Source organism: Nematolebias whitei, chromosome 15 (genome assembly GCF_014905685.2).
Source record: "Nematolebias whitei isolate Nwh7 chromosome 15, NemWhi1, whole genome shotgun sequence".
NCBI classification, from domain to species: domain Eukaryota; kingdom Metazoa; phylum Chordata; class Actinopteri; order Cyprinodontiformes; family Rivulidae; genus Nematolebias; species Nematolebias whitei.
The window spans coordinates 23,139,920-23,155,210 of NC_056512.1; the positions used below are offsets into that span (position 1 = coordinate 23,139,920).

A 15,291-nucleotide genomic window follows, 5' to 3' on the forward strand; every position below is an offset into this window, starting at 1 on the left:
CACGAATGAACACAGCAACATGAAACAGATCAGCAGCAACATGAAACAGATCAGCAGCAACATGAAACAGATCAGCAGCAATATGAAACAGATCAGCAGCAACATGATGTGATTCTTCACAGTGATTTTCCTGGTTAGAGATTCATGAGTCTAACAGCCTCAGGGTAGAAGCTGTTCCTCAGTCTAGTGGTTCTACACTTAATGCTCCTCAACCTCCTTCCTGAGGGGAGCGAGGCAAAAAGTGTGTGTGCTGGGTGAGTGGGGTCCTTCATGATGCAGGTGGCCCTCTTCCTGCATCTGGAGGTGTAGATGCATAGGTGTCGCAACCATTATATGTGAAGGGGACAAGTCCCCCCCACATTAAAAAACGTTCGTTTGGACCCCCCCCCCCCACACACACACACACACACACACTTTTACTATAAAACAATAATTCAGGCGGCGCAGTTTCTCTTTCTTCGTGAACAAATCCATTCCACTTGATTAATAGGAGAATACTCAAGCTACTAAAACTCCACTCCAGGTTTTCCTGGTTACCTCCAACTCTCCACCGTCTCCACCTGCCTCTTGCCTCTGCAGAAAACGCGCACAGGTGGAGGAGGTGGAGGTACCTGTGTTACTCGCTCGCCAGTTTAGCAGGCTAGTGCTGGCAGTGGTTGACCGGGGGTTGATCATAAACATATATTCATGTTAGGAAGATGCTTGAGAGGAGCTACGTCTGTAGCATGTTAGCAGTAACTGTGACGCTGTAAGATGCTGCAGGTGTAAGAGACGTGGTGTGTTCAGGTGCATTAAAGTTGAAATGCCTTTAAAACCCCACACCTTATTGTCCTCAAGTTTCATGAGAAACATAATTTAGATGAGTAGTGTTGAACACAAGTAAAAAGTCCAGTGGTGATGTTTTTTATTTCCCTATAAAGACAAATAGTGCCAATCTGACGCTCTGTATTAAAGTGTATTAAAATTAAAATGTCTTTAAAATCCACAGATGAATTTAAACAAACTTGGTGAGAAACATGTTTTATATGTGTGGAATTAAAGGAAATCTAGGTGAAATGCTGCTTTTTTGTTCACTAGTGAACACCTTTATTTACGCGCGCGCGCGCGCACACACACCTACACACATCATTGTGTCCCCCCACATTACAGATGCTTCTGACGCCCTTGTGTAGATGTCTGTGATGGTGGAGAGACTGACTCCAACATCTTCTGTGCAGCCTTCACCACTCTCTGCAAAGCTTTTCTTTCTGCAGCTGTGCAGCCTCCATGCCACACGTTGATGCTGGAGCACAGGATGCTCTCCACTGCACACCTGTAGAAGGAGGTGAGGACTGAGCTTCCCAGACCAGCTCGTCTCAGCCGCCTGAGGAAGTAGAGTCTCTGATGAGCTTTCTTGATCAGGCTGGTGGTGATGTTGCTCCAGCTGAGGTTGTCATTCAGGTGTACACTTGTAGCTGGAGACAATGTTTGTGCCATTTCAACAACTCTTGTATCAAAAAGTTCAGCTCCTTCATGTCATTCCTGCTATGACGTGGTAGAATTTGTGCAGTTTTTACTTTTTGAAATACGCATTTAGCTTTTTCATCCATCTCACTGAAAATACCATACCGTACCATACCAATTTATTTATAGAGCACTTAAAACAGCAAAAAGGCCAACCAAAGTGCTGTACAAAAGAAAACAAACATGCACAGTGTCAGGAAAACATAAAATAAAAATACAGATACAAATAGCAGCAGAAGCTAACTAAAATGGCCAACAGTGTAGAGAACAGACAGGACCAAAACAAATCACACCGTGTTAAAGGCAAGAGAATAGAAGTGGGTCTTCAAGCGAGACTTAAAGACTGAGAGTGTGAGAGCCTGCCGGACACTCAGTGGCAACTCATTCCACAGTCGTGGACCTGCAACAGAGAAAGCCCTGTCACCTCTGAGCTTACGACGGGTTGAAAATGACTGGAGCTCTCTGATGTTCTTCAAACCTTTTGTGTTGTTGAAAACTTTTACTGCTCATTTTAAATTTGATTCTGGTTCAACCTTTTTCAGCTACTTTCAGCTTCCTTCAGCTCCTTTTAGCTTATTTCTGCTCATTTCAACTTTTTTCTTTTACTTTTTCTGGCTCTTTTTAGCTTCTTTCTACCAATTTCAGCTTTTGTTCTTCTTTCTGCCTTTTAAGCTACTTTTTCCCTTCTTTTGGCAAATTTCAGTGTTTTTTCTGTTTTCTCGACTACAGCTGTTTTGTCTGCAAAATTTCAAACTTCTACTTTTCAGGTTTGTGTAGTCTTTGAAGGATCTTTCTGCTTATTTGTTATTCGTGTTCTTTCGGCCTTTCGTGCAAATTTCAGCTTCTAGTGCTTGTTTCAGCTGATTTTCTGCTATATTTAGCCATTATACTGCGTTTTCTTCTAATTTCAGCTTTTTGTCTTTTTCCCTTTCTGACAATTTACTTTTTACAATCCTTTCAGCTTTTTATTCTCCAAATTTTAGCACTTCTGCCATTTCTAGCTTTTTGCCATTTTGAGCCTTTTATTTGGCAGCTACTTTTTTTTTTTTATAACTTCAGTCTTTTTTGTGCTAATTTCACCATTTTCTTTTTACATTTGAGCTACAACTAGTGCATCAGAGAAGCTTTAGCTTGTTTAGGAGCTTTCAGCAAAATCATTCAGCATCACTGCATTTTTGCAGAAAATGCACTTTCTCTAGTTGTTAATGTGTTGCCGTCAGCTGACCCACATAATTGAAAAGACATTATAATCAATTTAAAATATTTATTTAACTGTAGTTCAGTTTCAGACATGGATTTTGTCACTGTTGGACAAACAGTTTAACTTTTTGTTATTTTGATGATCAAAGATAAAATAAAAACTAATTATACAAAAACTGCTTTTTATGACCAAATGACTCCAAACTGGCTGAAAGCACACACAAAAATATAGAGTTAAAAAAACATACCTGTGAAAATGAAAACTGTACTGAGTGTTCAGTTGCTTTGAGGGGAAAAAAACGAAACAACCAGTTCAGATCTAATAAATGTAAATACAGATGGTCAGTTACCGTGAAGAGGATATCAGTCTCTTTTTTCCCACAAAGACAGTAATCTTACACAGTACTCTGAACACAGCTACTTTTATAACAAAAAAATCTCTATGGAACAACATTTACTGAGTTTCAGAGCAGTCCTTCCATCTCCCTCATAAAGGCTTCATAAACCTGGTCTTTAGTCTTCATGCTGGGCTGAGACACAGCACCCACTTGGGATGGGTTGGCCAGTCCCATTGAAGCTGCTGCTGCTTGTTGTTTCTGCCACTGGGCTCCTCCAACACCTTCACCCCCCCTCCGTCCTCCAGCACCAGCCCCTGTTTTGTCCAGTGGCCCCAGCGCTGCTCCCGGCATGGCTCCACTCTTGTCCCTGCGCACCCTCAGGGCCGTGGGCACGAAGCGGGTCACCTCCGTCTTGGGATTGATGATCTGAGGTTTGGCTGAGATGGTGGCTCCTGCAGAGCCGGCGCCTGCTGCCAGGCTGCCTCCAGCAGCTGCGACCGAAGTGATGTTGGCGCGTTTTTCAATGGTGGCTACGTGGTGGCCACTGGGATTTGAGCCTGCAGCTGCTGTCCCAGGTGGAGGGGGCATCTGCATGACCCCCGGTCGCATGGGCATGGCAGGGGGCGGCATGTTGGACTGTGAACCGTCCTGGCTGGATCCTGGGCCCTTTTGTCTCTGAACAATGTTGGGAGGTGCACTGAGCACATTGGCGTTGAGAGGAGGGGGAAACATGGAGAGTGGTGGGCCAAGAGGGCGAGGGGGTCCTCCTGCTCTTGGGGGAGGAGGTGGCATACCTGAATGGAGCCACAAAGTGATGAACATTTAGAAAATGTACGCTGGCTCCTCAAAAGCATCATGATATACTCTAACAATTTACCCACCTGGTGGTGCTGGAGGTGGTAGTCTGGGAGGGGGCCCACGTGGTGGAGGGCCTGGTGGAAGACCAGGAGGTGGGCCCGGTGGAGGACCAGGAGGACGACCTGGTGGAGGACCAGGGGGCAGAAGACGTGGCATTGGGCCTCTAATTCCTCCGGGCATACCAGGCGGCCTCAAAAATGGAGGAGCACCTAAACACACGATGGACAGCTTCAGGCCTGACCAATAACCTGTTCCTGACAGGAAGACTTACATTTCTTCTAATAAATAAAACTAACCTGGTGGGGGGCCAGGAGGAGGGCCAGAGGGAGGACCAGGAGGTCTCATGGGAGGAGCTGGCGGTGGCCCCAGAGGAGGGGGCCCAGTCATTGGTGGCCCTTGCAAAGGTGGAGGTCCTTGCTGTCCCACAGCCGCAGCAGGAGGGGGCATGTGCGGAGGGGCCATTACTTGGGTCTGAGTGTCCCCTGGCGGGCCCCTGTCCTCGGTGTCAGAAACGTCCGATTCATCTGTGAACGCTTCCTCTCCCTCTTCTTCGTCTTCCTCATCATCAGGAATTGACTGACCTGAAGAGAAGAATAAATAAATAAATGAAAGGCCCATCAGGAGTAACAGCTGTAGTAACTGCAGTCACATGACGCACCTGCCATCCGTAACATCATAGCCTGCAGGGGAGTAATGGCCTTGGCCTTCTTCACCACTCTGGTTTTCTTCTTTTTTGCGTCATGAGAATCATCCGATGGCATATCTGCAAAACGTACACTGCGACCTACAACACACACAAATCAATACATTTAATATAGTAGAGAAAAAAAACTGATGTTACTGCGTTTTACGAGCTTCTTCATGCTGCTGAATAGATAATATAACACAATAGTTTTGTCCTAAAATACTATTTATCTTGAAGCAAAAACCAGTAGCAACTTAAAGGTACCGTCCAGAGGTCCGTTTCTTTTCACCAACAACTGCACAATGATAAAAACCACTGCTGAGTAATGAAATGTCATTCTGTGTTTGTCTATTTCTCCTTCCTGTCCTCTCAAACCCAGCCAGCTGGAGCAGATGGACGCTCATCCTGATCCTGGTTCTGCTGGAGGGTTCTTCCTGTCAAAAGGGAGTTATTCCTTTCTACTGTCGCCTTTGTGCTTGCTCAGGATGGGAGACCGTGACTAAGTGAAGATTCAACTCAATCTGCTGCTTCCTTAGATAGAAAACTTTTACTAATTGTCTTTTATAATGTATATGAATGTTCCTATTCAGTGCCGTGAGATGACTTCTGTTGTGACTTGGCGCTATATAAATAAACTGAATTGAATTATTGTCACTTCAGGATTTTACAAAAATACAACATTTTAAAAGTGAATAATAAGCATTAGGTGTATTCATGTAACTGATGACACTACGTCTCCCTGATCAGCTGTCAGTAGGAAACACAATGTGGGCAAATCAACAGTCCAATTTAGATTCTTCATCTATTTCATCGAGTCTCAGACTTCTTCCCTGAAGGATGCAACTAAATATGATGCAGATCAAACAAAGCCACAGATTGATTCACGTGGAGTTTGACTTTGTTTGAGTCAGTTTGACTCTGACCGTCTTAAAAACAAGATGGACGCTGATGGAGATGAACTAAATGATGACCAGGATGATGTTTGTTTTCAGAACCTAAATTGGAACAAATTCATTTATATTCATGTCTCCAGTTCTACATTTGATTATTGTTTTTGTGGGAGGCTGATTAAGATTTATTTTGCCAAGATGTAACCTCACCTCATCCTTTGCATCTGTAATTTGCACAACACAAGTGTTTCCTGCCAGCAGGGTACCGGCATGCATACAACCCTGTATCCGCTGCACGTATCCTTGCAACCTTAAGTACTTTTATTTTTTAGTCTCTCTGTGACCCGTACAATGCTTAACAGGTACAACACATTTCTAACTGCAGCAGCAGAAAGAGAAATGTCTCCATCTGACAATGCTCAGCAGTAATGCATATAAAGCAGAAGCCAAGTGACTCATGTTCTCATGTATGGCTCAGACGTTTTGCTGCAGCTATATTACACCATAATAAGCCAAAATAGTTTAAAAACATGAGAATACAGAAGAAGAAACACAAAAACAGACAAAAGAACACAAAGTAAGTCTGATCGGTTGCCTGGGACCTAGGTACATCAGCTGTAGGTGTGCATGATTCGAAATCAGTGCTTTGTGGAGGTGGGATTTTATGAAGATAAAATCATTTAAAACATAATTGCAAAACAAACACAAAAACTGATTTACACATTTTGTGAACCGATATAAGTACAGGGGACAAATTTATGAGCAGTATTTAGGGAAAAGGTCTGGAATTGACATTTAAAGTTAAAAGGCTGGGCACAAACACGAAGCAGCACTGACCAGCATGTCTTTCACTTCTGTCCCTGTCCTCATCTCTGTCATCGCCCGGCCGGTCCGCACGTCCTCTCTGGTCACCATCTGCTCCTTCGTCTCTTTCTTCTTCGCTGTCGTCTTCAGAGTCGCTGTTGTCGTCCATGTCATCCCGATCCCTGTCGCTTTCACTGCTGCTGTCCTCTCTTCCCAAATCTATGGTATGCTCCCTGTCCAGTCCAGGAATGGAAGGCTCTGTTCAGAAAATAAAATCAGAAGGCAATAAGTAGAAATGTAAGAAGGTGAAATAATGAGATGTTTGTTTATGATATTAAATTATCAGTCTGCAGTTACCTGCTTCAGAGCCATAAGACTGTCGAGAAGGAATGCCATACAGCGCCAGGACTTGTGGAGGTGGGGGTCCTGGTGGGGGTCCTGGAGGCTTTTTCCCTGGAGGTAAACGTGGCATGCATAGTACTTTTCCAAACCCCACTCCAGAAGATGATGACAGAGCTCCTTTGCTAAAATATAAACAAAAATAATATTACTTCTGTAGAAAAGTAACAGACTGCAGTCTTGTTTAATAAATTTGATGTGCAGAATTCTTGAACAAACTAAATCTACCCAAACAAAGAGGTCTTCTTCAGTATAGACGGAGGCTGAGCTCCTGGTAACGGAATATCTTGGATGTGAATGTTGGATGGGGCGTGAGGCATGTCGGGTAACGGGATGCTATCAACCTCCACTGACTCTGCATTCTGAAAAAGAGCATTTACCAAATATTAAAAGTGAGCAGGAAAAGACACAAGAACTAAATTATGTAGCTTAAAAATTTAATAAATAATAAATCTAGTCATAGCTACAACAAAGTTCTTTTAAAAAAAGCGGACTTCCCAAATTTTATAAAACTGTTTCTAATCACTAACAAAATGATTAAAAAATACTCATCATTTATTCTAATAGTAACAAGTCAATACAACTTGGAATATGTTGAATACAAACTTGCTTGTGTATCCAGTCACTAGACAAAAACTTTACCTTCACGGAGTCAAAATAAAGCGCCAGCTGTCCTCGTTTGGTCTCGTATTCGAGCTCCAGTTTGCGCAGATCCTTGTATGTATCAGGATTCTCCCTCTCGTACAGCCGGATAATGCGTTCAAACGTCTCTCGTAATTTCTTCCTCTTATCCCTCAATACCTTCTCATTCAGCAAAGGCTGCTGAACTGGGTTGAACTCTGTTGAAAAGGTAGTGCATGGTTTTATTTTGAAAAACAACTAAATTTGTATTAAAAATTAAAGACACTTATTAGGAGGGTTGAAAAGACCTGAAACAATTAAAAAAATGAAAAGCATAACTTCCACGCCCTCACCCATCTCATCCAGCTTCTCCATGTCTCTGATGATTTGTCTGGGATCCTTCATCTTCAGCACAGCTGCTCTCACCATCATCCTCTGCTTCTTGTTCTAGCAAAGGTGACAACACATGAAGCAAAATGTCAGAAACACAATATGAATACTTCTATATTTATTAACATATTTGTTAATTGTTGGTTGTTATTGAGCATGCATCAGGACATTAACATATTGTGATTTTAGACCAAAAGTACCTTTTTTAGCTCCCTTTTCCTGGCCTCCTTTCCTGTGAGGTAGATGGGCAATAAACAAAAACACTGTTATGGATTTTATATTTGACAAACAATGAAGGGATGATTCTTCAGAAGTGATCAAACAAGTAAGAGCCAAAAAAGAAGCTCCACTTCTGAAAGGCTGATACTTACTGGCCTGGTCAGTGGGGTTCATGAATTTTCCACTCTTGGTGGAGGAGGTTGAGCGTCGCCCCATTCTTGCGGTTTGTGTCCTTCACCCCTGTGAAGTATCAAAAATCTCAGTCATGACTGATAAAATGGCACGAGGTTAAACACTTCAAGTGTTATCAAATCGGGTTCTCAAGACTAAAATTTAATTCACAAAAACTATTTTAGCCAATAGTTTCCCAAAAATATCAAGTTTTTGGCGTTCCGTGTAGAATTGTGTTATAAAACAATTGTTTTATTTTAAAATAAAGCAAAAGAGAAATGATATGGTGCAGAACGCACGTTTTAACGAATGCTAACAACAGTTAGCCACTGAGCTAACATCACAACGCAACTCTAACCAGAATAAATCAGTCTAACACGACTCAGTGCAGTTGGGCCCTGAGTTTGATATTTATTATAACAATATAATATCCTACACAAAACATCGACCTTAAAGTTTCGGAGTTGTAAATTGTTGGCGAGCTATCCAATGCAGGCATACACTTGTAGCTAGTACCGCGTTAGCGTCAAAAATGCAGTAATGAAGATTCTTACCTTATTTTTAAAAAACTGTCAATGGAAACAAAATTTATCCAATTCTATTGTTCTATGGGTGCACATAGAAAAATAAACATGTATTTTTCCTGTCCAGAATCGGAAAACCCTATCCTGAATGCAAACATTAAAATTGTTAGCCATCCGCCATGTTTGCTACAGCGAGCGGAACTGAATCTGACGTCATCAAAACGCGTAAGAAGAAATAAAAATATTAATTTCCTTCTCCATAGTAATGGATTATACACATATATGCACAGATATTGTCAGCATTGGTATATGTAATTTTACAAATAACGTGTGTTCTGTAAATATGTACAGTACACAAAAAATATGTTGTATCAGTTTCGTCTTGGTTCTGCGATGTTCTGCCCTCTAGCGGTTGGACTGTGAAACTACTCCTGGAGGCCTCATCTCAGAAAAATGATCTTTTACTAGTTTAGGCACAATTGTAAAACACTACGTTGTTGTTTTTCTGAGAGAAACATTTGTAACATTTGAAAACAGCAAATGCTGTATCTTTACCCAGCTGTTTACAACCTTTTGGCTTTTTACACTGTTTTATATCAGTATGGAAAAATCAAATAATTTTAATAATCTAATATGTAATCAAAGTCACACGTGAGATATTTATTACTGTTTACAGAATACTGATTATAATTTTATTTTATCCAAACATGCATCAGTACATTTATATTCTGACTGAGCAGCTGTATTTTCACAGTTCTAGCAGTGCAGTTAGTCAGACATTTAGCTAATCCAGCAGATTGTTTAATGGAAATTCATTTATTGATTATAGACTGTTGTAATTGACCACATAAAGTGGATATATTATGCAGAAGTTTCTTACACATGTTTAACAACTAAAATCTGTCCAGGTCTGTTATAAGTTTAATTATGTCATCCTGCAGAATGGATAGAACAATACATCAAAACTTCATCTGCATATTTTCTCTAACTCAGCCAGTAATATTAGTAATAGTTAACAGTACTAGTAATAGTTCAGACAACAGATCTATAGATGTGGTTTTCGTCAAGTTCAAGCATTGGTTGAGCCAAACGCAGCACCAAACTGTTGGTCCAGAACTAAACAGAAGTAAAACAGGTGACATTTTGCTCTCTTCATATCCTCACGTCTCTTTCTCTAAGATACATTTTACTGGGGTGTTTTATCAACAACACAAAGTAAGAAAAACGTGTTTGTCTTTTTTTAAGTTCTAAGTTGAACTTTTTTATATAACAGATCTGTATTGTTTACTTGAATGAATTTAATTAATCCAAATATCAAACTGAAATGAATGAAAGTCAATCAAATGTTTTAAAACGGATGGGCATACAAACACAGATGTGGTGACATCATCAGGTACATTTTGGTCCTGTTCACACCTGAGATCCATCTGCAGTGATCTGATTGCATTGGGACAACGGTAACCGCAGATGTGACAGGCTTCAGAAAAATACCCTAACCCTAACTTTGGGAGGTGGTCTGGACCCCTTTTTATCTGATCACAAAGGTGGTGTGAACACAATCCATCCAGAGCAGACCTGGGCATTGTACAGCCCCAGGGCCACATACGGCCCTTTGGTTGACTCTGACCGGCCCCCGTAAGGGGAATTACAAAATACATATGTAAACAAATGAAGTTAACCAAATCCAGATATAGATCCTCTCTCACTGATGATGTCAGCTTTGCTTCACATCTCCACCTCAGACCTTCAACCTGACTTTAACATTTCCGTTAAAGCCCAACAGAGACTAAACTTCTCTCACTAAACAAGAAAAAAGAACTGAAAAACACCAAATGAGATGTTTAGACTACAAATGTAGGCACGTAAAGAACCGGGACTCGAAATCACAGTTCAGTGACGATCACTATTATATGATGTTTCATATTTGGCGTACAAAGACAATATTGTGATATATTTAGAAAGATAAGAACTTTTTCCAGCAGTATATAAAACTCAAAATGAGTTTTGGGGTGAATGTGACTGAAAATGATCATTAATATAATGTCACAAATGGTAAAAATGTTAACAGTTTACCATTGTACTGGGAAATTTAATTGAAAAAAATGACATTTTTTGTAAGGAAACCTCGCTTTTTCGTTGCTTAATCATAACAAATACTCTTACCAGCTTGTTAAAACAGTGCTATGTACTTCTTTTAATAATGAAATACTATTATTATGCAGTATTGAGTTAACTTGAAATCAGGTATCTCTTGTAAATGAGTCCTCGAGGCTCAATGGGATTTACCTGTCTAAATAAAGGTTGAATGAAAAAGTCATTTGTGCCAGCCCTCCACAATATTTGTTGTTTCTCATGTGGCCCCATGGAAAAAATAATTGCCCACCCCTGATCCAGAGCCTCCATGTTGGATCTCCTACTGAAGAGACATGACCTCAGACGAGCAGCTGTTGGCTGATTACCAATAATGAACCATTGATGTCCCTCATCACTGAGGAATTTGAATAGTGGATGTTTGTAACTTTCAAAATGAGTGTTTTTCTGGACTGGAAATAAACAGGGAATTGAACGTTAATGTTTTTGTTGCAAGATATTCAAGAGGGTACAAGTTGCACTGTGTATAAGAACAAATGGGTTTTTGTTGTTGTTGTTTGTTTTTGTTTTTTTAGGCAGCTCAGAGCGACAGGCGAGTTGAGGGAGCGATTTTATCCACCACCAGCTTCAATGACGGAGCCAGTGGGTGGTCAATGGTGGCCTTGGCCACCGTAAATCAACCTTCAGCCACCCCAACTCATTTAAGTAAACTAAACTTTTAAGCAAAAAATTAAATAAAAAAAACCTAGAAAGCATAGTTTCCTCAGATGATTCTGGTTGGTTATATGGTGGTAGCCATCTTTGATTTTGACGTGCCAACCCAATTTTTGGTAGTAACCTTTCTTACCTTTTGTTGCTACACACCAAAATGAAAATACCTCAACTTTTTTTTTTTTTTTCAAGTTTTCATGATCACAAGACAGACAGATAGACGGATGGGGGGTATTTCCAAGTCCTCTCCCTATGGGGGACACTAAACCAGCCATCTTTGGGAATTTTTTGAACATATGTTGTTGATTTTTATTCATTTATGTATATTTTTTTGTCTTTTGCTGGCCAAATAAAATGATCTATTTGTCAAATCAATACATGACAGAAATAAAACCACTTGGTTTCTTTGAAAGGAGCTTCCCGAGTGAAGCTGTTGTCCGGAGTACCACGTTAAAATTGGATTAACTTTCTCTGGGCCACCTTGGACAGGAAGTGAGCGTGAGCTCTAGTCAGACAGGAGATAAAGTGTCTGATGAGACTAGTTATGGAAACAACTTAAATCCTTTCTCATGTGACTCATAGTAATAATCAGTCCCTATTGAAGACCGACGGGGCGCAGGAGAGACGCAGAGTTGAACCTTCACCGAGGCCTGTCCATCTCTGTGGTGAGTGTCTGCTCTCTCCTTATTCTGAGGTCATGTTTGTTTTATCTCCACATGTTTGAAGACAATGCTGTTCTCAATGCGAGGGGTTAAATTATAGTAATCAAACGCTTTGCCACAAAGCTGCTATAAATAGGCAGAGTTGTTGATGGTTTTAGATAATTATCATCCTTTTTGTTGGTTTTAGTGATCAGAACCAGTCACTGATAATTGCAGGGCTCTACACAGAGACTGGTTTCATTCATATCATAAAAAAATCTAATGCAAATGAGCCCGTGAGTCAGAACTGCCCCATAAATACTCACACAGATCCGTCCTGTTCTCCCCTGTCTTAGGGGAAAGAGAAAAGTGTCGTGTGATGTCTGTCGTGGGCTCACAGCCTTTCATCAAACCAATGCAGACTTCGCCTTCAGTTTCGCCCGGGATCCAGCGGAGACACACGCTTCCCGCAAGCGAGGTGCGGCCGCTCAACACGCAGGATGCCATCAGCGTGTTTGAAATCGAGAGGGAAGGTAAGTGAGGCGGGTCAGAGGTCACAGCCTGAGGCAGGCCCGCTCTGAAGCAGAAGGTGCAGGTGAGAGTTCTCCTTCTGCTCCTCTCGTCTGTTCCAGCTTTCATCTCGGTGTCAGGGGAGTGTCCCCTCCACCTGGACGAGGTGCGACACTTCCTCACGCTGTGTCCGGAGCTCTCCATGGGCTGGATCGAGGAGGGCCGACTGGTGGCTTTCATCATCGGGTCTCTCTGGGACCAGGACAGGCTGACCACGGTGAGAACCCCCACTCTCTTCTAACTAAGTGTCCCAACCCACGCCCATTGAAGCTTCTGTATTATTAATGTCACATTTTCTTTATTTGATTCTTCTCCCACAGCTTTACAACTCATCTAAGCATCATAAACAGGAACAGTGTGCTCTGAGCTTTACATTGTATATTATATATCAATTTTATCTAAAAACAGCAAACAATTTTCCCAAAGTCAACAATAAGATTTTGAAGAAACTCTTCGGAGCTCTACAGCTCAGACAGATTTCACACTATAACATCATTCAGAGTTTAAACGGGTCACAAAAACTGTGACTTTATGTAACTAAAATGGCATTTGAATATCTGTCGTAGTTTTTATATAATCAAAGTTTAATTTTCAGCTTTTTTATACATTTTTTCCACTGCATATGCAACCTACAGCGTGTTGATGTCACCCATTCTCTTGTTTGAGCTGTTAAACTGTTCAAAGTGTTTGTGCATCAACCATAGACATTTTTGTCTTCTTGCTCCAGTGTGTCTCTCACTGCTATAGAACCTATAGTTTATTTTTTATTTTTCACATCCCCTCGGAGTGCACGTTGCAAACATCCAAACTATATTTAAGCCCAGACTTTTAATTTGAAGGGTCACTTTAATTTGTCAGTTTTCCAACATAAAACTCGGGTCAGAAATTTTTCCAACAGAGCTGATACTTTTTGTTTAACAGTGGCTGTTTTCTTTAGGCTTAGTTTCCACTCTGCCTTCTTGTTTGTCTCTCTGTAGCTTCAGAGACGCAGGTGTGTGGTTGCCATGGTGACGCCATGGCTGTAGCGTCACCACTTTGGTTTCGGTTCTCTTAGGAGAAAGCTGACGGAGCTTCCGTCAGTACGGAGCTGCAGCGACATTCGTTGTTCAAAATATTTTCAAGTCCACAACTAAAATGTTCAAATCCCTCTTTGTCTTTTCCACGCTGCTCAGGAAGCGCTGACCCTCCACAAGCCCCGCGGCTCCACCGTCCACATCCACATCCTGGCCGTCCACCGCACATTCAGGCAGCAGGGCAAGGGCCCCATCCTGATGTGGCGCTACCTGCAGTACCTCCGCTGCCTGCCCAACGTGCGCCGGGCCGTGCTCATGTGCGAGGACTTCCTCATTCCCTTCTACCGCAAGTCGGGCTTTAAGGTGCTGGGCCGCTGCGCCATCACCGTGGCCAACCTCACCTTCACTGAGATGTGTTACCCCATCAACGGCCACGCCTACATGCGCCGCAACAGCGAGGCCATCCGGTTCCCGCAGCATCCCCTGACCCTGCCGCTCACAAAGACTGATGAGCAAGTCGACGTATGACTTCTTTAAAACCCCACGCACCTCGTGTTGAACCTGTCAGACAGAAAGTTGTCAGTGACTGCTTTATTTGCTCATTTATTGGACTTTTATTGAACCCTGTTGCTCAGTAAACAAGACTAATAGCCCGTGCTGTCAAGTGTTTTCTGTGTAATCTTGTATAAGAAATAGAAAGTGACGAGTTGAACTCTTAATTTGAGCTTCATGTTGCATTTAGACCTCTGGCTGCACAGTAAGCTGTTTCCTGCTTAACACCTTCCCGTGCTTTCCACACAGCGTGAGCTGACGTCAGCCGTCATCAGGGGTTAGCCGCTCAGCACCAGCTCCTTCAGCTCCTTGGTAGGAGCTTTAGCTGTCGTAAACGTCTGAGGATTTAGAGCTGCTCGGTAACGCGCCGCAGATCCACTGACCTGATGTAAACCTGCATGTAAGCCTGCACGTTTCAGACATTTTCCACTGCGACGACAGACTTTGTAAACGATGTTCGTGTGCGTTTGTTTCTTTTGCAGTAACAGAATGTCAATAAAATGTTTTATACTTTTTTTTTTTAAAGATGGAAGGTTGTGCTCCTTATTTGCTTCTTTTCAGTCAATTTTTTTAAACAAAATATTTAACGATGATCTTCTACCTTAGATGATACTGAAGGCAAAAGGCAGGGTGCCACCAAGAGGGGTGGTTGGGGGGGACAGCCACCTCTAAAGAATTGATGGCCACCCCATTGTCCCCCACTGAGCCTGACAGTTTTATCTAGAGTCCCAAGCTTGTGCTTCGTGTGCATCCTTAATTTATTCTAGCTATTCAGGATTATTAAAACCTCATAAACATAAAAAAAAAAAAACAGTTTTTGATGAGTTAGGAATTAAAAACACAAATATATTTACCTTTAAAATTATAAACTTAAAGTCTTGTCCCCTTGATTAAGGACAACTGATTTAAAACCAAAGTCCTCCACACCAGGAAGCAGGTTCTCAAAAAGTTTTGTTTTTTTATATATATATAAATACAAATTTAAGAAAGGACAAGCTTCAATAAGCTGAATAGTGATTGTGATTTTCTCAATAAATAATATCAACAGTACATAAAATAAATCTAAATGTTATGTATGTATATCAGAAGGTGATTTCCCACTGTCATACTA

The 15,291-nt window shown here is 41.6% G+C and overlaps 2 protein-coding genes across 2 annotated transcripts; one reads left to right on the plus strand and one right to left on the minus strand.

The window, feature by feature from the left end:
- Positions 1–3,125: 3,125 nt before the first annotated feature.
- LOC119422145 (WW domain-binding protein 11) lies at positions 3,126–8,801 on the minus strand. The gene is made up of 12 exons (XM_037689499.1): positions 8,633–8,801; positions 8,060–8,147; positions 7,889–7,920; positions 7,652–7,745; positions 7,320–7,516; positions 6,906–7,039; positions 6,636–6,802; positions 6,312–6,536; positions 4,558–4,683; positions 4,196–4,480; positions 3,923–4,108; positions 3,126–3,835 (listed from the first exon to the last, which is right to left on the minus strand). Exons 2-12 carry the CDS (start codon positions 8,121–8,123, stop codon positions 3,168–3,170), a joined length of 2,178 nt encoding a protein of 725 aa, XP_037545427.1. The 5' UTR covers positions 8,124–8,147; positions 8,633–8,801; the 3' UTR covers positions 3,126–3,167.
- Positions 8,802–12,036: 3,235 nt separating this feature from the next.
- Positions 12,037–14,276, plus strand: LOC119422146 (serotonin N-acetyltransferase-like). Its single transcript, XM_037689500.1, has 4 exons — positions 12,037–12,069; positions 12,402–12,578; positions 12,678–12,832; positions 13,788–14,276. The coding sequence occupies exons 2-4, from the start codon at positions 12,425–12,427 to the stop codon at positions 14,154–14,156; spliced, it is 678 nt and encodes a 225-aa protein (XP_037545428.1). The 5' UTR covers positions 12,037–12,069; positions 12,402–12,424; the 3' UTR covers positions 14,157–14,276.
- The last annotated feature ends 1,015 nt before the right edge of the window (positions 14,277–15,291 follow it).

Bases quoted from the DNA above. Each gene is read 5' to 3' on its own strand.
- LOC119422145 (XM_037689499.1), bottom strand. From the start codon at position 8,123: ATGGGGCGACGCTCAACCTCCTCCACCAAGAGTGGAAAATTCATGAAC. The intron at 7,517-7,651 runs GTGAGGGCGTGG...CCTTTTCAACAG, and splicing joins GGAGAAGCTGGATGAGATGG to AGTTCAACCCAGTTCAGCAG. The intron at 4,684-6,311 runs GTCAGTGCTGCT...TGTGTGTTGTAG, and splicing joins CAGAAGTGAAAGACATGCTG to GTCGCAGTGTACGTTTTGCA.
- LOC119422146 (XM_037689500.1), top strand. From the start codon at position 12,425: ATGTCTGTCGTGGGCTCACAGCCTTTCATCAAACCAATGCAGACTTCG. The intron at 12,579-12,677 runs GTAAGTGAGGCG...CGTCTGTTCCAG, and splicing joins GTTTGAAATCGAGAGGGAAG to CTTTCATCTCGGTGTCAGGG. The intron at 12,833-13,787 runs GTGAGAACCCCC...CACGCTGCTCAG, and splicing joins ACCAGGACAGGCTGACCACG to GAAGCGCTGACCCTCCACAA.